The 25,637-nt window shown below is 29.8% G+C and overlaps 6 protein-coding genes and 1 long non-coding RNA gene across 7 annotated transcripts in view; 3 read left to right on the plus strand and 4 right to left on the minus strand.

The window, feature by feature from the left end:
* The window catches only part of LOC146724969 (uncharacterized), a 154,975-nt gene that overhangs the window by 75,409 nt on the left and 53,929 nt on the right, over nucleotides 1–25,637 (plus strand). The gene's annotated exons all lie outside the window — the stretch shown is intronic.
* On the plus strand, nucleotides 647–5,012 carry LOC114936912 (odorant receptor 13a-like). The gene is made up of 9 exons (XM_029310259.1): nucleotides 647–800; nucleotides 926–1,045; nucleotides 1,564–1,681; nucleotides 2,038–2,284; nucleotides 2,365–2,484; nucleotides 3,351–3,441; nucleotides 3,741–3,877; nucleotides 4,275–4,407; nucleotides 4,931–5,012. Exons 1-9 carry the CDS (start codon nucleotides 657–659, stop codon nucleotides 4,979–4,981), a joined length of 1,161 nt encoding a protein of 386 aa, XP_029166092.1. The 5' UTR covers nucleotides 647–656; the 3' UTR covers nucleotides 4,982–5,012.
* On the plus strand, nucleotides 6,065–10,085 carry LOC114936923 (odorant receptor 13a-like). The gene is made up of 9 exons (XM_029310272.2): nucleotides 6,065–6,233; nucleotides 6,692–6,817; nucleotides 6,894–7,014; nucleotides 7,321–7,585; nucleotides 8,048–8,170; nucleotides 8,501–8,591; nucleotides 8,768–8,904; nucleotides 9,397–9,529; nucleotides 9,599–10,085. Exons 1-9 carry the CDS (start codon nucleotides 6,090–6,092, stop codon nucleotides 9,647–9,649), a joined length of 1,191 nt encoding a protein of 396 aa, XP_029166105.2. The 5' UTR covers nucleotides 6,065–6,089; the 3' UTR covers nucleotides 9,650–10,085.
* LOC114936908 (odorant receptor 13a-like) lies at nucleotides 9,891–12,684 on the minus strand. Its single transcript, XM_029310254.2, has 9 exons — nucleotides 12,453–12,684; nucleotides 12,043–12,162; nucleotides 11,815–11,932; nucleotides 11,190–11,463; nucleotides 10,875–10,997; nucleotides 10,711–10,801; nucleotides 10,449–10,585; nucleotides 10,162–10,294; nucleotides 9,891–10,091 (listed from the first exon to the last, which is right to left on the minus strand). Exons 1-9 carry the CDS (start codon nucleotides 12,606–12,608, stop codon nucleotides 10,041–10,043), a joined length of 1,203 nt encoding a protein of 400 aa, XP_029166087.1. The 5' UTR covers nucleotides 12,609–12,684; the 3' UTR covers nucleotides 9,891–10,040.
* Nucleotides 14,011–16,720, minus strand: LOC114936971 (uncharacterized). The gene is made up of 9 exons (XM_085487290.1): nucleotides 16,491–16,720; nucleotides 16,022–16,141; nucleotides 15,783–15,900; nucleotides 15,218–15,503; nucleotides 14,937–15,050; nucleotides 14,757–14,847; nucleotides 14,452–14,588; nucleotides 14,178–14,310; nucleotides 14,011–14,115 (listed from the first exon to the last, which is right to left on the minus strand). The coding sequence occupies exons 1-9, from the start codon at nucleotides 16,701–16,703 to the stop codon at nucleotides 14,065–14,067; spliced, it is 1,263 nt and encodes a 420-aa protein (XP_085343416.1). The 5' UTR covers nucleotides 16,704–16,720; the 3' UTR covers nucleotides 14,011–14,064.
* LOC114936924 (odorant receptor 67a-like) lies at nucleotides 18,365–20,911 on the minus strand. Its single transcript, XM_029310273.1, has 9 exons — nucleotides 20,740–20,911; nucleotides 20,257–20,376; nucleotides 20,025–20,142; nucleotides 19,504–19,786; nucleotides 19,216–19,329; nucleotides 19,041–19,131; nucleotides 18,752–18,888; nucleotides 18,478–18,610; nucleotides 18,365–18,415 (listed from the first exon to the last, which is right to left on the minus strand). Exons 1-9 carry the CDS (start codon nucleotides 20,893–20,895, stop codon nucleotides 18,365–18,367), a joined length of 1,203 nt encoding a protein of 400 aa, XP_029166106.1. The 5' UTR covers nucleotides 20,896–20,911.
* On the minus strand, nucleotides 22,839–25,390 carry LOC114936909 (odorant receptor 13a-like). The gene is made up of 9 exons (XM_029310257.2): nucleotides 25,235–25,390; nucleotides 24,764–24,883; nucleotides 24,575–24,692; nucleotides 23,865–24,129; nucleotides 23,682–23,804; nucleotides 23,489–23,579; nucleotides 23,256–23,392; nucleotides 22,972–23,104; nucleotides 22,839–22,889 (listed from the first exon to the last, which is right to left on the minus strand). Exons 1-9 carry the CDS (start codon nucleotides 25,388–25,390, stop codon nucleotides 22,839–22,841), a joined length of 1,194 nt encoding a protein of 397 aa, XP_029166090.1.

Here is a 25,637-nt window from a genome sequence, read left to right on the forward strand (position 1 = left end):
TTTTAAAAACACTACAGAATGTATATGTAATTATAATATCTTTAAAATTATGAACACATATATATATATTTCCTCCAATAAAATAATCATACATACTAAATTGCAATCTCCCATATTCGTGGCTCATGTTCCCTATGTATGCTTGGTACACTTCAAACGTTTATTTTCTGTAAATATATTTCTTAAAAGAAAGCTGCAAGGTCCTCTGATTGCATCGTCGAGACATGATAATGAAACATTGATAGCGTTAAGTCTTCCCGGGCTTATTTTCTGTATTATACACAATTCAATTCATCAATGCGTAATAAGGAAAGATTTACATGCGGATCGAGACGACATCAGATGAGAAGGAACATCTCGAAAATTGACTTACTTTCAATCGAAATGACAGGTAATAGAGACAAAGTGGTAGGACAAATTTTAGTAATTTGACTTTGCGTGGGCGAAATGTCAAATCGCAGAATTAGCTATATACTTTTCGCAATCATTGGCTATAGGTAATCTAATTGGCAGAATTGTTTCCCAAGTCGAGCTACATAAAAAGAATTGTTAACATGCAATAAGATACGACTAGTATCTCTCTGGCGGACGTGGTAGGGATCAAAGGGCCGGTGCGATGCTTTTCTTTCTGTCAGTGCTCTATCAACTTAAGGAAAATGGACTTCTTCGATGGTCGCAATTACAGAGTCAATAAAATTCTATTATCGGCCATTGGACAGTGGCCTTACCAATCCTCTAGGACGAGCTATATTATAGTCATCGTCATAGCGGCCATAGCTTGTTCGCAATTTCTCGCAAAGGTATATAGCGACGATTAACGTCATATCGCTTTTATTTCGGGGAAACGAATCCGCGAATCATCCTCGCCCGTGCTGGATTTAACGATCCTTCTTCCGCGTATGTCATAAGAATTATCTCGTTTAAGTTATGCAGCATGTTCTCCGACATTCGCGACATGGATATCGTGATCGAGTGCCTTACTCCGATAATGATTGACATATCAGGCATGACGAAGGTAATGAATTCCATGCTGTGCGTGAATGAGGTAGGTGCGATTATTTCATCGATCACACGTACAGTAGCTTTCTACGAGTATATACAGAGTGTCCGGTAACTAGCGGACCAACGATTACAAATGGATTCTTTGGTCAATTTGGGAACGATTTTTCCTCGGCGAAAATGTCGAAAAAGGTCATCATTTTTTACAACTTTCCAATATTTGTCATTATGTATCTTTATAACTAAGCCTCAAATTAAAATTTTATTATAGTAAACTCTACCTGAAATTAACTGAAGAATGTAATTATGTTAGACTTTTAACTCCAAAACGTTTAGTTTTCAAAAAACCCATTTTTTTCAATCGCTTATAACTCGAAAATTATTGACTTCTCAACATTTTTGCTAAGGAAAAATCGTCTCCAAATTGGCCAGAGAATCCGCCCTTAATCATTGGTCCGTTAGTTACCGGACACCCTGTATAATCGCCGTTATTTGTCTCGAGTGTATTCAGAACGTACCGTTAATTCAGATTTAATTATAATTTACGCAAGTGAATTTATACAGATGAGGGCATTACTCGATCGAGTACGAGATGATTTTCGCTCGTCGAGAAATTCCAGTGACTTAGAGATTCTTCAAAAGTGTGCCGAGAACGGAAGAAAATTCTCGACCATTTACATTTGTCAGTATAGTAATATGAAATTTTTGGTTTATCCACACAGAAAAAACAGTATCCTTGAAAGAATGCAAATAATATGCCTTAATATATATAATTTTGGATAAAGGACAATTTATCCTTAAAACAAAGTGTATAATAATTCTTAGTTCAAATGTGACTAAGTTTGTTTTTACCATATAACGATTTTTAAAACAAGAATACATCTTGAGGATAAAATAAGATTCGTGATTACAAAAAGCACTCTATGCTTAAATCAATCAAATAGCGTTCAAGAATAAAAATATATTTGATAATCAAGGATTCCTTTTCTTCTGTGCGATTAATTAAAAATTGCCTGATCGACGTCTGATCTTTTTTAGACGCGATGTATACAGTAACGATAATATTCATGTTGACGCCTGTGCCACCGTTGATATTTCACGTTGCCAATGAAACTCGGCCGATGTTGCACAGAGTCGAATATTACGTCGACATGGATAAATATTACTTTCCAATTTTAATCCACGGATATCTCACCGCCGTGATTTGCGTCACTTCCATCGTCGCGACCGACGCGATTTTCGTGATATTTGTGCAACACGTTTGCGGACTGTTTATCGTGACTAGGTGAGTAGAGGCGTCTCTCTTTCCTTTGGCAAGAGATTTCACGAAAGAATTTGTCTCTGAGATTAATTATTCCTATGTAGCTCGCGAATAGAACGAGCGTTGCAGGGAGAATATTTGACGGACGCCAATCTTCCGGTTTCGGAGGATAAGGCGTATCGAAATATGATACAGTGTGTTCACAATCACAGAGAGGCTATAAGGTGTGTGCAATTATTATAATACGATATTTAACCCAAAACAACGGACCCTGGGTCACACATACCCGAATTTTCATCCTAGTGGAAATTTATACATTATCGCAGAAGAACATTTTTTATTTTTATGTATTATATATATATATTACGTATTGAATTTGAGAGCCGAAAAATATTCTAAAAATTTTATAATATATACAGGGATTATTCAAAACAACTTGATGTCCTGGAAATATATTCCTGAACGAATTCTGAGATGATTTTTCCTCAACGAAAAAGTCGAGACATCAATAGTTTTCGAGTTATAAGCGTTTGAAAATAAGGGGTTTTTTGCAAACAGCCTTGTGAAAATAAAATATTAATAAAAGCACTTTTTTTATTAATTTTATGTAGAGTTTACTTTGATAGAATTTTAATTTAAGGGTTTATTACGAAGATACATGATGGCAAAAATTGGGAACATGCAAAAAATGATGGCCTCTCTCGACATTTTCGTTGAGGAAAAATTGTCTCAGAATTCGTTCAGGAATGTGATATTTCCAGGACATCAGATTGTTTCGAATCACCATGTATGTGTGGATTTTAATTTTATGTATCTAGATTTATTATATTTTTCTTTCTAGAAAAACAGTTTCTACATGATAATTAATAGAAAGAGAAAACAAAAATAATTAATATCAAATAAAACAATTTTAAAATATAGATCATTAGTGACCCGGTGTCCGCCGACAAAGGGATAAAAAAAAGCGTTTCTTTTGTTTCTAAATATCAAATTCAAATGATGTAGGTCTCACGCGAATGTTCTTGATTGATCAATTTTTGTTTAAATATCGAGGGTGCGACGTATCACATTTTCTTATCTTTGAATCAAGGTTCGTCAATCTCATAGAAGCTGCCTACTCCAAACATTTTTTGTTCCATGCTGGACTCAATATGTTGGCTATAAGCATTACGGGTGTTGGGGTATGTGTGCATCGTATTTATTATTACAGTAATATAATCAATAACGCGAATATCATCAATTAAAAATTAGCCCGTCAAATAAACAGATAGATAATTTCGTGAATTTAGAATTGGTTTCTATAATATATTAAAAAGAACAAGTAAATATAAACAATCTCTTTTTATCACGTATGTAATTATAGAAATATCATTCGATTTGGCACGTACTTAATTATTATTTAGATGTTGATAATATATTTACTACCTCTGCGACAAAATTTAATTGACCAATTTCTGATGCAATTAACGTAATTGTTTAGGCTGTGACAAAATCGGACGACTCGTCTGAGCTTCTTAAATTAGTAGCGGTATCGTGGGCGTTACTATTTCATTTATGCTTCGAATGTTTGAATGCTCAGAAATTAATAGATTATAGCGGATATCTTCATACTAATCTGTACGTATATAAGTTGTATGCAAAAAGAGCAAGATAATTAATATTAAATTATACTGGCGAAAAATCATGAAATTTATACACGGAGAGAATTTTCTTTCAGAATTTACCCTGAAAATCAGAAGAATTTTTCTGATTATAATATTTATCACAATAAAAAATATTAATATGTACCTAGTAAATTTTACTATGTACATAATAAAATTCGTCGAACATATTTTATATTTTATTGCGATAGATATTACTATTTTTATTGTGGTAATACCATATTGTACATGATTACCACGATTTTCAGGGTAAATTCTAATAGAAAATTCTCTCTGTGTAATAGGAAGTGTTTGAGAATAACAATTGATTTCGAAATTTATACAGTTGGAATATTTTTTTTCTATAATTGCAGAATAAATTTAAAATGGTATGATGCGTCGCCCAGAACGAAGAAACTCGTTCTTTTCATGATGATGAAAACGCAACCACCCTGTGTATTAACGGCCGGCGGTATGTTTGTTTTATGCATGCAAACGTTCGCTACGGTAAGACATTCTGCTCCGAACTTGTAATTACATGGCACAATAATATTTCAAATAATGAATTGTGAAGGTCACCAGTAATAACTAATCTAATATTTAATGATAAAAGTCGACCAAACTGGCAATAATTTATTAACGATGCTTAATTGAAATACAACGACTGTCATTGCAATCTTTTTCAAGTAAATCTATGAACATTAACATGAAATTTTAATTATAACATTTATCCAACTATTAATCACTCAAATAATTTTAAATTATAAACGCCAACATTAGTAATTTAAGAATACATTATCTAATAAACGTTGTATTTCAATTAAGCATCATTAATAAATTATTGCCAGTTTGGTCGATTTTTATTATTAAATATTGGACAATAATATTTATTCGGAAAAAAATTAATTATCCGCCACGCGATATAATTGAAACACATTTCTCGATAAGTTTTCAACCGCGTATATAATATAATCAATTTTATATTTTAATTTTATGCTTACAATGTGTGTCGATCCTTCTTTTCTTCAAGATTGTGAAAACTGCTGTATCATATTTCACTTTCCTACGCTCGGCGCAATGATGGATTCTCCTTTTTTGAAAATTGATGTTGTGATTGGGCTCAAGAAACAGCGATTACGACCAATTAGCTAATAAAAAATGTTCATCTGAAACGAAAAATGATTGCGAAAAATTATTCTTTGTCAAAGTTATATTTTTGTATCTTTGATGTCAAGATTATTAAATAGATGCGAATTGTATGATTAATATATCGCTGCATTTGCATCACTGAATTTCAGATTATATGCAAATTGCTTTTTACATATTCTACGAGAATATTAATAATGTGAACAAATTATATTTTCAACTAATTAATATTAATTATTTGAAAACATAATTTGTTCACATTATTAATGCTGTGGTAGAATATACACAAAAAGTAAAAGATATGCAATTTGCGTCTATATGTGTCACAAAATTGCACACGCGAGTATATTTTTCCCTAGAATATATTATTACAAAGATTTTCAATACGCATAATATTTGTATAATATTTTCATAATATTGATAATTTTTTAATAATTTGTTCATAATAAATTTCGAAGTAGTAGTTAGTCTCTTATATACTTGATCGAGTGTTATCTGATTTCTCGAAATAATTATGAATTCCGTGGACGATGTATCTCCGTCTCGAGTCGCAATCGAGCAAATGATTCTTCCGACTTTACATATATCATGCGGCGGAGTACTAATAGGAGGTATATTATCGTGTAAAACGTATTCCGCGAAATTACGAAAAGGGAGCGGAACAGATCCTGGAACAATATTACGAGCAATAGGAAATAAATTAAAGCGAAATTCGCGAAATTAGCCTCTCTGTATATGAGGAAACTATACAATCGCGCGAAACGTTGCGTATGCACTTTTAACTTTCCGCGGAATAGAATTTTTAACTCGACCCCTCGTGTATCGTGCACGATTACAAAAAGGGTTATCACGTACGGTGCGCCGAGAATTTATCTCTCTCTCTTTTTAAATGCACGTTATAATGTATCGATCTGATTCCGCAATACAACTTCTCGCAATTGCACGTCGTCCAAACGGAATTTCTAATGAGAGGCTTTCTGCCTCCGTCCGCGTTTTCCGCCCGGCCGCAAGTGCAGTGTCATAGTGACCGCGGAATAGTCAACATGGATAGTGTTCAAGGCCAATATATGCGTATCAATCAGATGCTAATGTGCATCATCGGTCAATGGCCGTATCAGGAGGTTTGGGAGAAATTTCTCATCCAAATTGTTTTCGTGCCCGCGGTTTTCTCTCAGGCGGTTCTTCAGGTAAACTCTCTCTTTCTCTCTTTTGTCTCCGCAGACTCCTGTTGAAAAGAAAATTCTTGAATATAATAGACGATGAAGTGATAAAAGAAAATAGGAAAGAATATTAGATTGTAGATTGCGTTCATTAATAACGCACTTGTTACGTAACAAGTTCACGAAGATTGTTTCTCTCCAAATCCAAAATTGAATTTCAAGTTTTAAAATATAGAATAATGTTATTATATATAATAATATTTGTATTAAATTTAATAGTATTATTAATAATATTATTAATAATAATATAATTATATATAATAATTATATAAAAATTTCATCTCTATTTTGAGGATGACAATATAAAGAGTTATTTTTTGATAAGTTTAAAATTGCATAAATGTATGATATTTTCAAAGAGATTTTTGCAAGGTCCTAAATAAGTGTTAGACATAGCTTTGCGCGAACTTTGAGAAATTTTGCAGGGTGGCGGCATGATCACCGCATGGTTCGCAGGTGATATCGACGCGTTTATGGAAAGTTCATCGCCTTTCGTAATTAGTCTAATGTGCATCTGTAAACACATTAATTATACGTACAATCATGAGCAGGTATGTTCATTTCCGAGGATGCGACGTCATTAATACGTCTTACATCGTACTTAAGCATAGATGTTCGTAAATGTAGATGAAGAGACTCACGAAAGTAATGACGGACGATTGGAGTATTTATTCCAAGTATAGCTACGAGTACGATATTCTGTGTAAAAGTTACGCGATGGGGAGAAAAGTCACGATCGCTTACGCAGGTAAAAATTGTATCAAACATTCACGACACTTTTTATATTTTTAGAGATTTCCAAATCGCACATTCATAAAATAACAATCAACTTTTTACAACAAAATATTTTCAATATATATATATATATATATATATATTATTTAAATATATATATATATATATTAAATATATATATATATATTTAAATATATATAATATATATTAAATCTATATATATATATCTATATATATCTATATATATATATATATATATATATATATCCTTTAAGCAGACAAGTCGTAGTGCGAGCCTTGATCGATATATTATTTCCAGTCTCCCTGTATGGCTCGATGACTCCCTTTCTGATTATACCGGTGTTAATAAACACAGCCAGCTGTATGGGTCTGTACAACATTTCCCTCGAAGGTAGACCCTTGATGTTCCGTACGGAATACCTTCTAGATTCGCAGAAGTATTACTATCCGTTACTGGTGCACTCGTACATCGGCACCCTCGGATTCGTCACGATCGTCGTAGCGATCGACTCGATGTTGGTCTTTCACATACAACACGAGTGCGGGATGTGCGAGATCTTAGGGTAACTCCGCAATAACGGCACTTTGTAAGACTGAAGCATTCTCATCCAAAGCGCATTTCATGTACTTGGAGAAATTCGCATTTACATCCCGACATATTCGTCTCATCTCATCAATAAATCACGCGTTTCTTGCATATATAAATTATATAAATCTTCTTCAAAAAAAAAAAATATATATATATAGGAGTATACATTTCCTCGTCGTGTAAATCGATTGGGGGTGAAAGAGATTCTGTAATAAACATCTGTCATTGTTCATAGAATGTCTTGTTAATGTACCCGAATTCATCTCATCCATTATAATATCAGTAGATGAATGTGATATACATATAATGATCATGACAGCGATATAGAGGCAGCAATATTAACACTTTTTCATATTTTAAGGCTATCATAAATTTCAACATCTTTGGACTCGATTGTGTGCCTAAGATACAGATTTCATCAATGAGCATTTTTTAGATACCGACTAGCGCGGATTGTTGATGCAGCCACTTTAGGCATAGATTCGTATTCGAGTAGAGAAGAGGCTGCATCGTACAAAAATGCGAAGAACTGTGTAATCTTGCACACCCACATAATAGAGTTAGTATATCCCTGAATTGTTGTTTTACGTGTCTCTTTATCTCTTATTCGTATGCAATATGCATTATCATATTTTTTATGTAAATAATAAAAATTGCGATATCTTCTTTTTTTCTCTTTCATTTATATACTTACAAAGTACAAAAATTCGTAAATTTATATTTATGAATAAATTAACGTCAAAGAACGTCTGCTTTGTTCAATCAATTGATCTAGTGTTTTTCTCAGTATACATATTTTTGATAATTAATATGTATGTTTGATTCATATTTTATAAATTCATCGATTATTTATTAATCAGTTACATTAACTTTTTTCTCGGACATTAAGGTACGCTAAACGAATCGAACATGCGAATACGACATCATATTTTTTCCAACTAGGTTTCAATATGATGGGCATGACTTTCACAATATTCCAGGTTAGTGTGTTGGAAATAGTACAGATTCTCGCACTTATAATTATTATTGATTTATTAAAACGTTTAAACGCACTCTCTTCTTAAGATCGCACAATTCTGCTCAAAATAAAACATGGCTTTAAACATATATAATTATATATGCAAGTATAATGAGAAAGTTTTTATTTGCAAGTTAGGCAGTGGTAAAGTTAACCGATTTAAAGGAGGCTTTGCGATTCATGTCGTTCACGGTGTGCTTGTTTTCCGTTCTTTTTCTCGAGAGCTGGCCGGGTCAGCAACTGTCGGATTATACCGATAAAATTTTTGGATACACGTGAGTATCGGAGAAATAACAGAATAACTCATTGTCATTTTAAAGGCAATTCAGACATATGTATTCAGATCACTAGTGTATTCGATCTATACACAGAGAGAATTTTCTCTTAAAATTTTACCCCTGAAAATCATAGTAATTATGAACAACATGGTAATGGAAGAATTTTATAAGAATTTCTCTGATCAATATTTACCACAATAAAAATAATAATATCTACCACAATAAAATATAAAATATGTTTGATAGATTTTACTATGTACATATTAATATTTTTTTATTATGATTAATATTAATCAGAGAAATTCTTATAAAATTCTTTCAATACCATATTGTTCATGATTGCCATGATTTTCAGGGTAAATTCTAAGAGAAAATTCTCTCCGTGTAGTATTGCATTAGGAAAAACGCAGATTTGTGAGGAATATAACGATTCACAAATAAAATAGCGAACCGTTTCAATGAAGAAACACTGTTTGATCGATCTTTCAGAACCAACGGAAATTGGTATCAGTCTTCGCAGAGAGTAAAGAAGGTGATTGCTATGATGTTATTGAGGAGTTACGTGCCGATTAGGATAACCGCGGGAAAGATTTACACTCTAAACTTGGAGAACTTTGCTGCAGTAAGCAAGAATTTCTTCGAATACAATTTTTATTCGTCGCAAACATTGACGGAATAATCTTCTTTTAAGGTCGTACGCACATCGTTCTCCTACTTCACCGTCCTCTGTTCTATGCAGTGAGAGCTTTAAGAGCTCGACAACTTCTATCGACGATAGTTACAGGCAATGTTTGTTTCCCAACTCGTGAGTTATAGCTGTATAATTATAATAGATTAGAATTTAAAGAGGTATTATTACTGTGAACATTTTTCTGTGTCAAAGATGTGTGATACAGTCAAAGTATCCAAGTATTCTTGGCGCGATTAGTATTATTTTAATAATATTCAGGGAAGAAAAGACGGCTATAAATACGATTGCAATATATTTTCTAGTTTTATTTAGCTACATAATATTTTTGTATGGAAGATACAACGAAGTTTATAATAAGATACGTATCTTCTAACGAATGAATTAGTTACTAAATCATGTTGGCCGCTAATATGTCTCCTAATTGTCTATCACGATCACAATTTTATTGCATAGACTGTAGAATCGTTAGATATGAGAAAGCTGTACGCATTACCTTAAATAAAATTTTATATTATTGAAAAAAAGGAAAAGGAAAGAGAAAGAAATTTGTCTTATAAACTTACCGCACTAAAAGTAACAAAGGACAAAACGATAAATTTTTCTGCAGTTATCGTTATTGGTCTTTTGCTTCTCATCATAATCATGATCAAAAGTTTTTGCGTTACTATAGGCGTTTTGTACCATTCTAATTTATATCTGCAAACACAAATCGCATTATACTCACGTCTATTCTAAAAGATTTCAAGCCAAATGTATTTTTAGTTTTGATACATTGCATTGAAATCGATTTTTTATATAGTTTCCATTATATAAAATTAAAAAAATATTTTGAATTTTTTATTAAACATACGCGGACTCATGCACTTTTTCATTGCAGTCTATGATCTTCTGACCCTGCCAATTTTCAAAAAACGTATTAAACAAAAGCGCGTTGAGATAACTAATGTACGGAAAAAGACGAGTGATGTTTTCCTTATTTGTCGTTATCTAAAAATTTTTTATCATATATATATATATATATATACATTTATATGTGTGTGTACATGATATATTTATGAGCTCACACATAGTTATATTATAAATAACCTGATATAAATAAGAATATAAATTACCAGAAATCCTACGATACTTATGAGTGATCCGTTACTTATCAAATGTATGAAGAATGGTAGTCTGTAGAGAGATTCTATTTCACTAGCAAATCTAAGACACGCAAACATGTCAGTTGATTGTTTACGAAAACGTTTTGAATTATTGCATGCAAACATATACTAACTGCATCGCTTCTACATGTCTTCGAACGCTATACACGATATTTGAATAACATTTATTTTGCGTGAATGACGTTACTACATTGTCATCGTTGTCTCCAAGCTCAATGGCAGTTTCCAAACGATATCTGAAGCAGAAACGTGCAGGTGTTGAAAATGGTTACTTTGCATTAATAATATAAAAATTAAATAATTATGCACACGAAATTTAATTTTAAATAAATACGTATTTTTTCTAATTTTAAATAAATACGTAAATTTGGAGAAAAATTATTTAGAATACTTTCGCGAATTCTCTCTCTCTCTCTCGTGAAACTTACGTCAGAGCTGCAAACAAGCCACAGCAATGTTGGACGCATGCTAGATACAGGACGTTGAACGCGGTCAGTAATACCGTAAAATATACCTCGCATACAGAGCATTGTATGAGAAGTGGTATATAGCGCATTTGTAAATCAAGCATGTAATTGATTTGATAGGTAGGTTGTGCGTCCTGCGTCTGGTTCGATGTGTTGGTCCCAGCAGATTTCTCGAAGAAAAATTTAGTTACCATAGGCGTGAGTGCGAAAATCACCGAATGGCCAACTATAATACCTGATAGATACATATGCAAACATTAAAACTTTTCAACTGATGCGCAAATACAAGTAATTATCTATCGTTCTAAGGAGGAATAAAAATAATACACATTTATTATAATACAATGAATTATTTTATAATGTATTAAGACATATTTTATGAGAGAAGAAAATCTCTTCAAATAATTAGCACAATATACTATAAATATAAAATTACATAGAGTCGGTAGAAAATATATTTTCGATTTGATTTGAGAATTTGGTTTGAAATAGGAATTTCTGATGAGATAGTTCATTAAAACTTGTATTTTTAGAATATTTTTCCGTAGACTTATTCTACATTTTGTTACTGTATCAGTGACTTTACCTGTATAAATGTAACTAAAACTTCGCACGAACTGTAAATACGAAGTCAAGATTTTAGTTTCCTGATCCACTTTTGGAGAGTACCAATGCTCTTGTATCTTCACCAAAAGACTCTTAATCTGTAGCTCGAAGTTAATTTAAATACGATGCTTGGTAACGCTCCATTCTTATCTTAATTATTTCAATTAAGATAACTATATATAGAAAAGCACTGCTTTTATTTACGCACCTGAGGCAATTTATACACTGTGTAGATCAATTTAAATGTCGACGTTATGGCATAAAATAGCATCGACAAACAGTCGAATACTTCGAAAAAATCTGGCCAGACCCTGAACAAACACACTAGCTGTGTTTGCCACCAATCACAATTCCGAAGATTAGTATAATTTCAATTTCCTATAATAATATGTGTACAAAGTGTAAAAGAAAAAAATCGTCGCAATTTCCTCAGTTGAATTTTTTCTCTTATTTGATATATGGAGGTATTTAAAAGAAGGAAGAAAATATCGCACGGAGTATTACGAGAAAACAAAAATGCACATTTATTTGAAGAAGCTGCGACAGACTTTTCTTATCATCTGTACACAATGCTTTGAAACACACACACACTCTTTCTCTTTCTGTCTCTCGATGTACCTCGAATATTATCATAGCTACAATTAGATACGTAAATCCGACGTACATCACGCGACGTTTACTTAACGCCTGAAAGGGCCACACACCGCATATAGATAACATAATGCGAAGGTTGTTGTAGTTCGACTCACGGAAGAACTCGTCGATATTAAGCATGTTTCCTCTCAATCGCCGCTGTGAATTTTCTGCGAGCGAAATTCACTCGAACAAGGACTTACACGGAAAAGCTATAGATTAGCTCAATCGCGGTCTTTCATTAAAAATTCCGTTTAACGTTCATTGCCATGTGTATGCGCGACATACACGTCGACGCGATATGAAATAAGTAAACAGAGAGGTAATTTGCGATCGATCGCGAAATTATGAAATTGTCTTCTAGAAATTGTAAAAAGAAAGTTGTCTATACTCGAAGATATCCAGGATCAAAGGTAGTGTTTCTTTCGAAACTATTTATGTTATTTGCATAAAATTAAAATTATTTTGTAACAGCAATAGTAGGAGTTCTCGTCAATTCTTTTTATCTTGGCACTGGAAAGATTTTCAACTGTCGACAAAAGACTTTTATCAGAGAGAATATCTTGATTTGCAAATTACAGGGAAGATTATTCTGCAAACATATGGTTTCTTAGAAGGCTTCATTTCTTTGTATACCTTAGAAGAAATGGCATTTTGTGATGAAAATGAAAAATATTGCAATATAAATTTGTTGCATTTATTGTTATTAAATAATAAGTATATAAAAATTTATAAATATTTTGAAGGAAAGAAAAAGAGAGAGAAAAAGAGAATTAATACCTTGCACTATCTTTTTTCAATTGTCAGAACATTGCATCTTTTACATACGTAGAGATTCTATTTATTGTAGAATAATGTTAAAGATATATATTTCATTTCTTGGAAATTTAAAATATTCAAAAATTTTTTAATAAAGTTACAATTGGACAGAAAAATTATATTGATAAATATTTAAATAATGATTTTAAACAAGTATAACAGTATATAATAAAATGTGTTGTGCAATAAAACTCAATATTAGCTGCCATGAAGACAATAAAGGTATTCTACAAATGCGCGATTTTTTTGCATGAATTTATTTAGATATGTATTATATAATTTATATTATTTTTTAAACAATATTTTTTTAAAGATAAGAAGTTTCGTGTGCTGATAATGCAACTACAATTAGTTTTTATTTTGTTATTGATAAAAATTTTTGAAAATTTTATATATTGTGTGCATTAATTTTTTTAGTAAATTCATGCACTACACGTATTTTATATCTGTGACATATAAAGTTCCAGTACGAATTACTACTAAATAATTGTATTCCTCATTAAAATTTTGACACGACATATAAAAAAATTTATTGACAATAATATAACGACAATTACAAAATATAAAATCATATATAATATATCAATATATATTTGATAAATGTTCGACGACTTTTAGCAAGTTAAAATGCTGGTTTTTTATCTTAAAAGAACTTTTTTTATTGTTAAAATTAAGGATTCCGTTTTAGAGTTTTATTAAATTATTTGTACATGAACTAATAGTTTCAATTTTACAGCATGCTCAAACTGAACATAAATGCACATTACGTTTAAAATGTTTATTGTACAGACCGTAATAGCATAAAATATGACATTGATGTGCGCATCACCTTAAAGAAAATTTTTTAATTATATAAAGCATCGGGTATCGCTACAAAATAATTATACTTACCGAATTAAAAGTTATATATGACAATGAGAAAAGTTTACCGATAGTGAATATCAATGGTTTTTTACTTATCATTAGTATCATTATAAGAAGCTTTTTTGTCGTATTCGACATATTGTACCACTCTGCGTTATATCTGAAAATATTACAAGCCACTCGTGTTTCCATTTGTTTATTTTATAAATATATTGTTAGATCTTTATCGCAATATGACGCGCGATTTTATAAAAGAATTTTCTTAAGATATTATTGAATTCAAATGTTATACAAAACGTACGCAGAATTGAACACTTTCTCGCTAGAGTCTATAATTTTCTGACCTTGCCAATTTTCAAAAAATATATTGATTAATAGTCCATTCAAATAACTGTAATATTTTAACAAATGATGTACATTTCCCGTGTGTGTTATCACCTAAAAAAGATAATATAATATAAATAATAAATTATGAATATGACAAAATTTCATAATTTATTTAATTCTAAATTAAATTAATTATATTGTATCATTATTAAATAATTTATGTGTATAATGTAAAACTGTATATAAAAAGTGTCATCAGAAATTTCATTAAATATGTACCTGAAATCCTACAGTACTTAAACATATTATAAAACATCCAATGTGTACAAAGAGAGGTAAACTGAATACCGATTCCATAATGGTTACAAATCTAATTGATAACATAATTTGTATGTATATGAAGATATTACTTTACATTATTATTATTCAATATTAATGCCCATTTAAATGTATACTTACTGCATTGTTTCAGTGTATCGTTGAATACTGTACACGAGATTTAAATAAGATTTATCCTGTATAAACATTAAATCATCATTCTCTTCGATATTTACTGCATTTTCTAATCTATATCTGAAATTTTATACTATTATCTAAGTATTTAAAAAACCGATCAATTGGAGCAAATATTACGTTGAGGATATATATACTCGTGACGGTCAAATATGATTTTGGTTATTAATATTATATTTATTTCCGCAAATGTGATTTTTATCGATAACCTTAAATTATATACTCACCTCAAGCCTTCTAACAATCCGCAGCAATGCTCGATTAGTGTTACATACAAAACATCGAATGTAACTAATAGAAACGTATAACCTACTTCGCATACGACAGTGTGTATGAAAATTGGAACGTAATATGTGTCGACATCGACCATATAATTTACGGGATGAGCTAATCCAGATTTCACAGCTGCGTACTCTGTATCTGACGACGTAAAGTTCTCTTTGGACTCTTTACTATTAAGCTTGGCCACTAATGTCATAACTTGGAACATAACTGGATGACTAATCAGGATACCTAATTTATTTAAGAGTGACAAATTTTTATAATTTATGATTATTGTCAAAGAAATATGCGAATATTATAAAATGATATATATATATATATATATATATATATATAATATTATTTTATAATATTATAATATTATAAAACACTTATAAAAGTGTTATAAAATACTAAGTATTTTTTTTATATTTTATTTAGAAGCAAAAATATTTTATATAAAATCATATTCCAATTCTTATTTTTCTGCACTGTATTGCTATTGTTACATTGAACTAATGTTAAACTTACATGAATATATGAATCCAAAATTTCGTGCATACAACGCGTGCGAGTTATATATTTTAACTTCTTCATCCGATTTTGAAGAGAGATAGTACTCTCGCATATTAATTAGGAGTAATTTTATCTGTAGCGCAGAAAATGTAATTATTTTTACGATTAAAAGTCACATGTTACTTTTTGTATTTATTGCTATCATTTTTATTATTATGCATTAGTTAGTATTCATCACTATTGTTCGCACGTACCTTTGGTAATGTATATATTCCATAACACAATTTAAACATATTTACTACAGCAAAAAGAAATACTGGCACAGAATCTATTAGCTCGAAGGTATCGTGCAAAATATCCACTGTTCCCAATAGCTGCACTTTCCATGATTTATTTTAATATGCACATCACATAACGTTTGTATATAATAAATACAAATTATAATACATTATGATAACATGTAATTTTAATTGTGCTGTCGGATTATAAATTATATCAATTTTACCAATTTAAAATTAAATATGTTGTACATATATGTATATAAATCTATATGTACATATATTATAAATATTGTTGATTAACAATATAATTATCGTGAAGCATAATATTTAAATTCTATAGTTTTTGATGAGGGTTAAATATTTAATAACAACAGGAACATGTAAAAATTGAAAAAAATGTATAGTACTTTAAAATGTGACAAGACATTTCTTCTCAACTTACCTCGAACATAAATCCACTTCCGAGTATGAGTATTATCACGAAGTATATCGCGCAGCGTCTTTTTAACGTATGAAAGGGCCATAGGCCTCCAATGCTTAATAGCGAACGAACAACGTTGAAAAGTGAATTCTTAAAGAATTGGTCAACATTATCCATGCTGTCTCTTTTATCTCTTACTTGCGAGAAAATGGAAAAAACGCAAATATAGATCATGAATACAGTATCTCATCACGAATTCCGTTTAGCTGTGATTGTTCTAGACATCAGTTCAAAGAAACCATATTGCTAATATGTTTAATGAAATAGGTCGATTGTTTAAAGTATTATGTTCGCAAATTTCCTAATTCTAGAAAAGGAAATAATAGTTATACAATTGCAATTGTATAATTGAAAATATTATCTTATAGACCTCGTGGATTCGTACAAAATAAAAAAAAGAGAGAAATGTGGCAATGCCATTCCTGTATAAAGAAACCTAAATCAATACTTAGTCAGTCAGGAAAAAGTATATACGGTTTACTTTAATTACATTGAATAATATGAGTGTTGTGATCTTTATAACATTTTGCATATTTTTGTTTGTTTGCATTGTTGAAAATGTTTTGCATTTCTTTATCACATTAATTAAAAAATAGATATATATATAAAAAATAAATATGAAAAGAGAAGAAAGTAAAAGATACATAAAAGAGATATATTATTTACTTTAAAAAATTGTTAATGAAACCCACTTAAAGTTTTGAATCGTTTATTCGCTGATGCGATTGGAAACGTAAAAGATATATAAAAGAGTTATCGTTATTTCAAATAATTTTTAATAAAACCTACTTGAAGTTTTGAATCGTTTATTCGCTGATAGAAACAGTTTATGGAAGGTAAAGTCGAGAAACATATAAACCATAAAGAACAGATTATTACGAAGAGTCGAACATTTTTATTTAAGAGTTAAACAAAATTATTTAATTATGCTATATCTTAATAATGAGTCTGGGCTGTGGTTGCGTTTCACTGAATAGTTTGCACAAAAGTATCTTACACTTGCAGCACAGTTCCGATGACTATATTTAAAATTTAAATATTTAATAACGAAATGCGCGCGTGTATGTAAATGTTTAATCGATATACATGTAAAACTTTAATAATCGGCGGTTTCTTGCTATCCTTATACTGATTAGAAACTAGGGTCGCAAATTTTAGTGTATGAATCAATTAGAGAAATAATTGACACATGTCTAAATACGGTTGCGAAACATTTCTGTCAATCTTCTAAACCACGTGAATTTATATTATATGTATATTATTTTCAATTATTTAATCAACATTTAACATCTTAAATATAATCATTAATTAAACATTTAGATTTTTATTTAAAAAAGGATTAATTAATTTGCATAATAACAGAATTTAAAATTAAACTTAATTATCATTTTGTTAATATTAACTGATTATTATATAGTATATAGGACTCACAAATATGAAGCAAAAATAGAATGTGTAACGCAATAAAAATCAATACCAGCCTACATGTGGAAATCAATAAGCCATAGTTTGGTACGCATTACGCATGAAGGAAAAGTTATTCTACGAACGCGGGCCGTCAGCTTTATGTAAATTTATTTAGTTTTTATATCATTTTAAAATTTAGTCTTTAAAAATTCAACAGTTTTGTATGTGTGTGTGTGTGTGTGTGTATGTTAATAATATTCCTATTTAGTAACATTCTTATAGATATTTTATTTTTAAATTATGATACTTTCAATAAAAATAGACAAATAAATGCAAGGTCTTTATTAAATTAGGTGTACACGAACTAGTATTTTTAGTTATTACAATATGCACAAACTGAACATAAATGCACATTATATTTAAAATGTTTATTGTACAGACCGTAATAGCATAAAATATGACATTGATGTGCGCATCACCTTAAAGAAATTTTTTAAATTTTATAAAGCATCGGGTATCGCTACAAAATAATTATACTTACCGCATTATAAGTTATATATGACAATGAGAAAAGTTTACCGATAGTGAATATCAATGGCTTTTTACTTGTCATTAGTATCATTATAAGAAGCTTTCTTGTCGCTATCGGCATATTGTACCACTGTGCGTTATATCTGAAAATTTTACAGATCTTTCATGTTTTATTCTGTGTATTTATTTTGTAATTGTATTGTTAGATTTTTGTCGCGTTACGACGCGCAATTTTGTAAAAAAATTTATAAAAGATACTATTGGATTTATTACACGATACTTACGCAGAATCAAATACTTTCTCGCTAGAATCTATGATTTTCTGACCTTGCCAATTTTCAAAAAATATATTAATTAATAGTGCATTCATATAACTGAAATGTTTTATCAAATGATGTATATTTCCCGTAGTTGTTATTACCTAAAAAATAATAAATTATAAATTTGATAAAGTTTCATAATTTATATACTTTTAAATTAAATTAATTATATTATATAATTATGAAATAGTTTCTGTGTATAATGTAAAATTATATATAAAAAGTGTCATTATGAATTTCACTCAAAATGCACCTGAAATCCCACAATACTTAAGGCTATTATAAGACATCCCACGTGTACAAAGAGAGGTAAACTGTACACCGACTCCATAATGGCAATAAATCTAATATAATTTGTATGTATATATGAAGATATTACTTTACATTATTATTATTCAACAGTAATGATTATTTAAATGTGTACTCACTGCATCGTTTCAGTGTGTCTTTGAATACTATACACGATATTTGAATAAGATTTATCTTGTGTAAACATTAAATCATTATTCCCTTGGAAATTTAATGCATTTTCTAATCTACATCTAAAATTTAATACTATAATCTAAGTATTTAAAACGATGAATTGGAGCAAATATTATGTTGAGGATATATATGTATATTAGTAGAGGACGAATGTGATTTTGATTATTCATATTATACTTATTTTCGCAAATGTATTAATGATTTTTATCGACAACCTTACATTATATACTCACCTTAAGCCTTCTAACAATCCGCAGCAATGCTCGATCAGTGTTATATACAGGACATCGAATGTAACTGTTAGAAACGTATAACACACTTCGCATACAGCCGTGTGTATGAAAATTGGAACGTAATATGTGTCGACATCGACCATATAATTTACGGGATGAGATATTCCAGATTGGATTCCTTGCGCTTTATTTGATGACGTTACGTTCTCTTCGGATTTCTGATAGTTAATCTTGGCCATTAGTGTCATAAATTGAAAAATAAAGGGGTGACCAAGTACGACACCTAATTTATTTGAGAAAGTCAATTTTTTCTAATTTATGGTTTATATATATATATGAGTTTATTATAAAAAGTCAAATGTCTTCAAAAACATTTATAAAGGTATTATAAAATACTAACAAAAATTTTTTTATATTTTATTTAGAAGGGACATTTTTTTATTGAGGAATATATATGAATCTTTATTATTGTTTTTTTGCACTGTATTATTATTGTTACAGTAAAATATTGTTGAACTCACCTGTATAAATGTATCCAAAATTTCGTGCATACAATGCGTGCGAGTTATGTATTTTAGCTTCTTCGTCCGATTTTGGGGAAAGATGGTACTCTCGCATATTAATTAGAAGTAGTTTTATCTGTAGCACAAAGAAAATTTACGATCAAAAGCCACATGTTACTTTTTGTTGTATATTGCTATTGTTTTTATTATTATGCATTAGTTAGTATTGATCACTATTGTTTGCACATACCTTTGGTAATGTATATATTGCATAAATCGTTTTAATTATAGCTACTACAGCGAAAAGAAATACTGGCAGAGAATCTAATAGCTCGAAGGTATCGCGCCAAATATCCAGTATTCCTAATATCTACACTTTCCATGATTTATTTTATATAAACATCGTATAATGGTTATATGTATATAATACATTATAAATTATAATACGTTATAATTAATAGGTAATTTTAATTAAACTATTGAATTATAAATTATTCTAATTTTATCAAGTATTTTAAAATTAAATATTTCGTACATATATATATGTATATATATATATATATATATATATTTATATTTGTACATATATTATAATTGTCGTTAATTTACAATATAATTACCGTCAGTCATAATATTTAATTTTTACTGTTTTTGGTAGGCACAATAGACAGGTAAAAATTTGAAAAAAATAAAGTACTTTAAAATGTGAGAAGACATGTTCTTCTTCACTTACCTCGCATGTAAATCCAGATCCGAGTAAGAGTATCATTACGAAGTATATCGTGCAGCGTCTTCTTAAAGTATGAAAGGGCCACAGACCTACAATACTTAAAAGCAGGCGAACAATTTTGTAATGTGAATTCTTAAAGAATTGGTCAACATTATCCATGCTGTTTTTTTTCTCTATCTACTGCTGCAAGAGGATGGAAACAACACAAGATATAGATCATAAATGTAGTATCTCATCACGAATTCTGTTTAGCTTTGATTGCTGTTCAAGAAATCAGTTCAAGAAATTGTATTGCTAACATGTTTGATGAAATGAATTGATTGTTTAAAAAATTATTCGCAAATTTCCTAATTTGAGAAAAAAGAATGATAGTTGTACGATTTCGATCGCATGATTGAAAAAATTATCTTATAGACCTCATGGATTTGTACGAAATAAAAAGAAGAGAAATGTGACAATTTCATTCTTGAATAAAGAAAGCTAAATCAATACTCAGTCAGTCACGAAAAAGTATATACGTTTTATGTTGATTGCATTGAATAATATGAGTGCTGTGATCTTTATGTCATTAACTGCACATTTTTGTTTGCATTAGTGAAAATTTTTTGTATTTTTTTCCACATTAATTAAAAATAGATCCAGTGTTGGTCACTTCATGTTTCTAATTTGTTAATTTCTTACTAGCGTGATCACAACAAAAATTTTTATATAATAAATAGATATATAATAAAAGAATAAATTTAAAGAGTTATGAAAGTAAAAGATATATAAAAGAGTTATCGTTATTTCAAATAATTATTAATAAAACCTACTTGCAGTTTTTAATCGTTTATTCGCTGATAGAAACAATTTATGGAAGGTACAGTTGAGAAACATATAAACTATAAAGAACAGATTATTACGAAGAGTCGAACAGTTTTATTTAAGAGTTAAACAAAGTTATTTAATTATGCTGTATCTTAATAATAAGTCTGGGTTGTGGTCGCGTTCACTGAATAGTTTGTACAAAAGTATCTTACACTTGCAGCACAGTTCCGATGACTATATTTAAAATTTAAATCGTTAATAACGAAATTGCGCGCGTGTATGTAAATGCTTAATCGATATGCATGTAAAACTTTAATAATCGGCGGTTTCTTGCTATTGTTATACTGATTAGAAACTAGGGTCGCAAATTTTAGTGTATGAATCAATTAGAGAAATAATTGACACATACTTAAATACGGTTGCGAAAATTTTCTGTCAACCTCCTAATACACGTGAATTTTTATTTTATATATATATATTATATTGTAACTTGAAAAAAAATTTATTTTTGAAGCACTGAATATTAATAAGATGTACGTCACTCTTAATAGCATAATTATTTTTTAGACTTACATGCTGAAAATAAAACAAAATTATTGAATATAAAAATTATTTTGAATATAAAAATATTAATAGTTTCCAACATTAGTTAATATACATTTTTAATTGATCAATTATTACATAAAATTCATCCACTCAAAAACAAATACATTTACATAAAAATGAATATATCATTTATTTTCGATTTTTCTTAATCAGCTCATATTGACTTTTACTTCACAGCTGTTATCTTTATTGTTTTTTTATGTATAGATACTATAAGATAAGCTGATATTAACACATTGATTATTAATATCATTTTGGTTTAATAATTATTTAATCAACATACTCAACATTTAACAGCTCAAACATAATCATTAATTAAACACTTAAATTTTTATTTAACGAAAGATTAAATAATTTGCATAATAATAGAATTTAAAATGTGACTGAATTATTGTTTTGTTAATATATTAACTATTTATTATATATCACATAGGACTCACATATATGAAGCGAAAATAGAATGTGCAACAAAATAGAAATCAGTGTGTGTGTGTGTGTGTGTGTGCGTGTGTGTGTGTGTGTACATGTTAATAATATTCTTATTCGATATCTTGCACGAAGATGATTATTTTTATATAATTATGTCTTGGGTCGTAAATGTAGACATTTTATTATTATTTAGATAACATGGTTGTTTATACATATTCTTCTGTTAATAATAATATTACGCCAGAAAATTTCCGATACTTTTATTGTACGGATCGAAAGACGGTGAAGTATGAGGCAGACGCACGCACAACCTAGAAAATGATCATTCAAAAAATATTTCTATGTCAGTAATTATAGAAAGATTATGATATAGATTAAATTAATAAATCTTACTGCACTGAAACTCGGAAGAGAAAGGACCATGATTTTACCAACAGTTAAGGTGCAGGGTGAAATGCTTCTTAGCATTATCACGTTCAAAAGTCTTCTAGATTTCGGTGATGATTCGTACCATTCGCCTCGGTAACTAATATGGAGAATTGAATATTAATATAATTATATAAATTGTAATGTAAGAATTTTTTGTGCATTTGTTTTATTGTTTCTATCGTTACATATATTTGTGAGATTTGTATTTTAAGAAACTTCGTAGGCCGAAATTTCATATTCTGACTTACACTGATGTGTATATACTGCTGCTATGATCGATCATTTTATGTCCTAACCAGCATGCTATATATAAATGCAATAATTGAGCGAATATATAGCCACCGTGTCTAATTGCGACATGTGGAGTAAGGACCTCATTGGTCGCCTAAATGTTCCGAAACGATTTTAATACCGCAATTAGAACATTTACAAACTCATGGTATATGCTGTCAAAATATATATATGTACACTCAGCACAAACCTGTAAAGCTGACATACTCATAGCGCCTATAATTAGGCCGACTTCAAAGAACAACGCTTTTGTGTAAGCAGTTTCCAAAATGCGCGCAAATCTTATTCACAAAAAAAATTAAATAATTATTAAATCTCTTTAGAAAGTATGTGAATTGAGAATTTCTATTTTATATATTTCTTAATTATTCAAATGTACTAACTGTAGTGCATCTTCGTGTTTTCGAATACAATAAGTAAAATTCTTATAAATCTTATCATCTTCCTCGAGTAAAGCAAGTTTTTTATCCTGTTCGATAGACTTTCGTATATGCTCCAATCGATATCTAATAAACGAAACGAAGGAAAAATCAAGTTTTTGCTTAGTTTATTTATTAAATACGTACCTAACGACTGAGAACAGTGCGCAGCAATGTTGCACCAGCATAGCCACGCAGGTGTCGGATGCGACTAGAGTAGTAAGTCGAATAGCAGTGACTATATAATTATGAATTAGGACGGGATAGTAGTACTTGTTGAGGTCTATGAAATATTCGACATGATATGGAAATCCCACTGGTCGCGTTGAATATTCAGATGTTACATTTTTACCAACGATCTTCGGAATCATTGCCATAACTGGGAAAAGACAGCCAAACATGTACATGCCACCTATATTTAAGCAATATTTAGAAAAAATTAGGTTCGAATTTTCAACATGCCAGAAATTAAATTTACAAACGTTGCAGGAGACGAATAAATAATTATTTCGCGATATGAATAATTTTTAACATACCTAGTGAGAGAGAATTGATTAGTCGAATCGTCATCGATTCGACAACGAATCGACGTCGATTCGACCATTATTTCTCACTGGGTAGGCATATTTAAATGAATTTGTATCTTAATTTTTTGACAATTATATTATTCTATACGAGTTTACACACAAAATTAATTAAAATTATCAATTGATGATAATTTTTTGTATCAATTAATTTTTAATTAAAATTATTATTAATTTATTTCTTAGCTATACTTCTTTTTTCGTTGGATTTTTCTACTTTTTCTATATTTTATTACGTAATATAATAATGATTTCTTCATATCGATGTCTTACCAGCATAGCCGACTGTAATACTTCTTCCAGTTTCTGCAAATTTATATAGAATTTCGTATTCGCTTTCGATATCCCACGATTGCCAGTCTTTTTGTATACGTATAAGAAGCATTTTGATCTACGGCTTGAAATTTCATTCATTTAGAAATGTGACTTCTTGCGTTTAATATATACCGATTACCTGCATACCTTTTCCATATTGCACCATAAATTTACCAGCTTAACGATGCAAACACCATCTATTATTAGTGGTGGTATACATTCAAGCGTTGCGTTAATATCACCACGTAATGTTTTTAAAGCGAGTACCTTGAATCCAATAATTTATGTCACAAGAAAATATATCGATGAAAAAATTTTGGGAAAAATTTTGACCGGTTTAATTATTTGCAAAACATTTTAATTTAATAATTTAATCAGTTAATCATTATCAATTCTTTTAACTGATAATTTTATAGTTTTATAAAAAACTTTATACATAGACACACACACACACGCACGCATATATATATATATGTATATATATATTTTTTTTGTTTTTAAAGTTATCTTTGCAATGTATCGGTGAGATAAAAGGAAAGAAATCTTCCCTCTCTATCATATATGAAAATGAAGATGAGAGTCTATGAATAAAAGTCGCAACATATAGAACGATTATACCTGTGTAATGGCTTGCGTTATACCAAGAAAAGACACTGTAATAAAGATAATTCTCCTATGTCTTTCCTTTTGAAAAGGCCACTGTCCAAGTAACGAAAGCAATGTACGATTAAGCCTACATAAACGAGACTGAAAAATATCACTCGGTAAATCCATCTTCAGCAATCGACGAAGACTACTGTATCGCCGATATTGCCTTACAATGTTCAGTTTGATAAAAAATTCTCTCAGATGGAAAATAATGGATATAGGTTGAATGAAATATAATCACGATAAATTGGGAACGTTTACTAGATTGCCTGTTTTGCTACATGAAAGGTTTTCAACAATTGAGCATATATAAATCATAGACATATCTATAACGCTTTTTTACGATTGATTTTGTATAGTGATGCTCTTATAG

Source organism: Nylanderia fulva, unplaced genomic scaffold, assembly GCF_048542155.1.
Source record: "Nylanderia fulva isolate GAGA-0341 unplaced genomic scaffold, ASM4854215v1 Scaffold11, whole genome shotgun sequence".
Lineage (NCBI taxonomy): Eukaryota > Metazoa > Arthropoda > Insecta > Hymenoptera > Formicidae > Nylanderia > Nylanderia fulva.

Coding starts and splice junctions, on each gene's coding strand:
- LOC114936912 (XM_029310259.1), top strand. CDS start 657: ATGGACTTCTTCGATGGTCGCAATTACAGAGTCAATAAAATTCTATTA. Junction 3,442..3,740: donor TAAGCATTACGGGTGTTGGG/GTATGTGTGCAT, acceptor GTAATTGTTTAG/GCTGTGACAAAATCGGACGA. Junction 3,878..4,274: donor GGATATCTTCATACTAATCT/GTACGTATATAA, acceptor CTATAATTGCAG/AATAAATTTAAAATGGTATG.
- LOC114936908 (XM_029310254.2), bottom strand. CDS start 12,608: ATGCTTAATATCGACGAGTTCTTCCGTGAGTCGAACTACAACAACCTT. Junction 11,464..11,814: donor TTTTAGTTACATTTATACAG/GTAAAGTCACTG, acceptor TGTATCTATCAG/GTATTATAGTTGGCCATTCG. Junction 10,295..10,448: donor GAAAAAGTGCATGAGTCCGC/GTATGTTTAATA, acceptor TTGTGTTTGCAG/ATATAAATTAGAATGGTACA.
- LOC114936971 (XM_085487290.1), bottom strand. CDS start 16,703: ATGATCTATATTTGCGTTTTTTCCATTTTCTCGCAAGTAAGAGATAAA. Junction 15,051..15,217: donor GGATTGTTAGAAGGCTTGAG/GTGAGTATATAA, acceptor ATAAAATTTCAG/ATATAGATTAGAAAATGCAG. Junction 14,589..14,756: donor TAAGTACTGTAGGATTTCAG/GTACATATTTAA, acceptor TATCTTTTTTAG/GTGATAACACACACGGGAAA.
- LOC114936909 (XM_029310257.2), bottom strand. CDS start 25,390: ATGGATTTACCGAGTGATATTTTTCAGTCTCGTTTATGTAGGCTTAAT. Junction 24,693..24,763: donor TATGGTGCAATATGGAAAAG/GTATGCAGGTAA, acceptor TTCAAGCCGTAG/ATCAAAATGCTTCTTATACG. Junction 23,805..23,864: donor GCACTGTTCTCAGTCGTTAG/GTACGTATTTAA, acceptor TTCGTTTATTAG/ATATCGATTGGAGCATATAC.
- LOC114936924 (XM_029310273.1), bottom strand. CDS start 20,895: ATGGATAATGTTGACCAATTCTTTAAGAATTCACATTACAAAATTGTT. Junction 19,330..19,503: donor GGATTGTTAGAAGGCTTAAG/GTGAGTATATAA, acceptor ATTAAATTTTAG/ATGTAGATTAGAAAATGCAT. Junction 19,132..19,215: donor AGACACACTGAAACGATGCA/GTGAGTACACAT, acceptor AAATTATATTAG/ATTTATTGCCATTATGGAGT.
- LOC114936923 (XM_029310272.2), top strand. CDS start 6,090: ATGGATAGTGTTCAAGGCCAATATATGCGTATCAATCAGATGCTAATG. Junction 6,234..6,691: donor TCTCTCAGGCGGTTCTTCAG/GTAAACTCTCTC, acceptor GAAATTTTGCAG/GGTGGCGGCATGATCACCGC. Junction 9,530..9,598: donor ACTTGGAGAACTTTGCTGCA/GTAAGCAAGAAT, acceptor TCTTCTTTTAAG/GTCGTACGCACATCGTTCTC.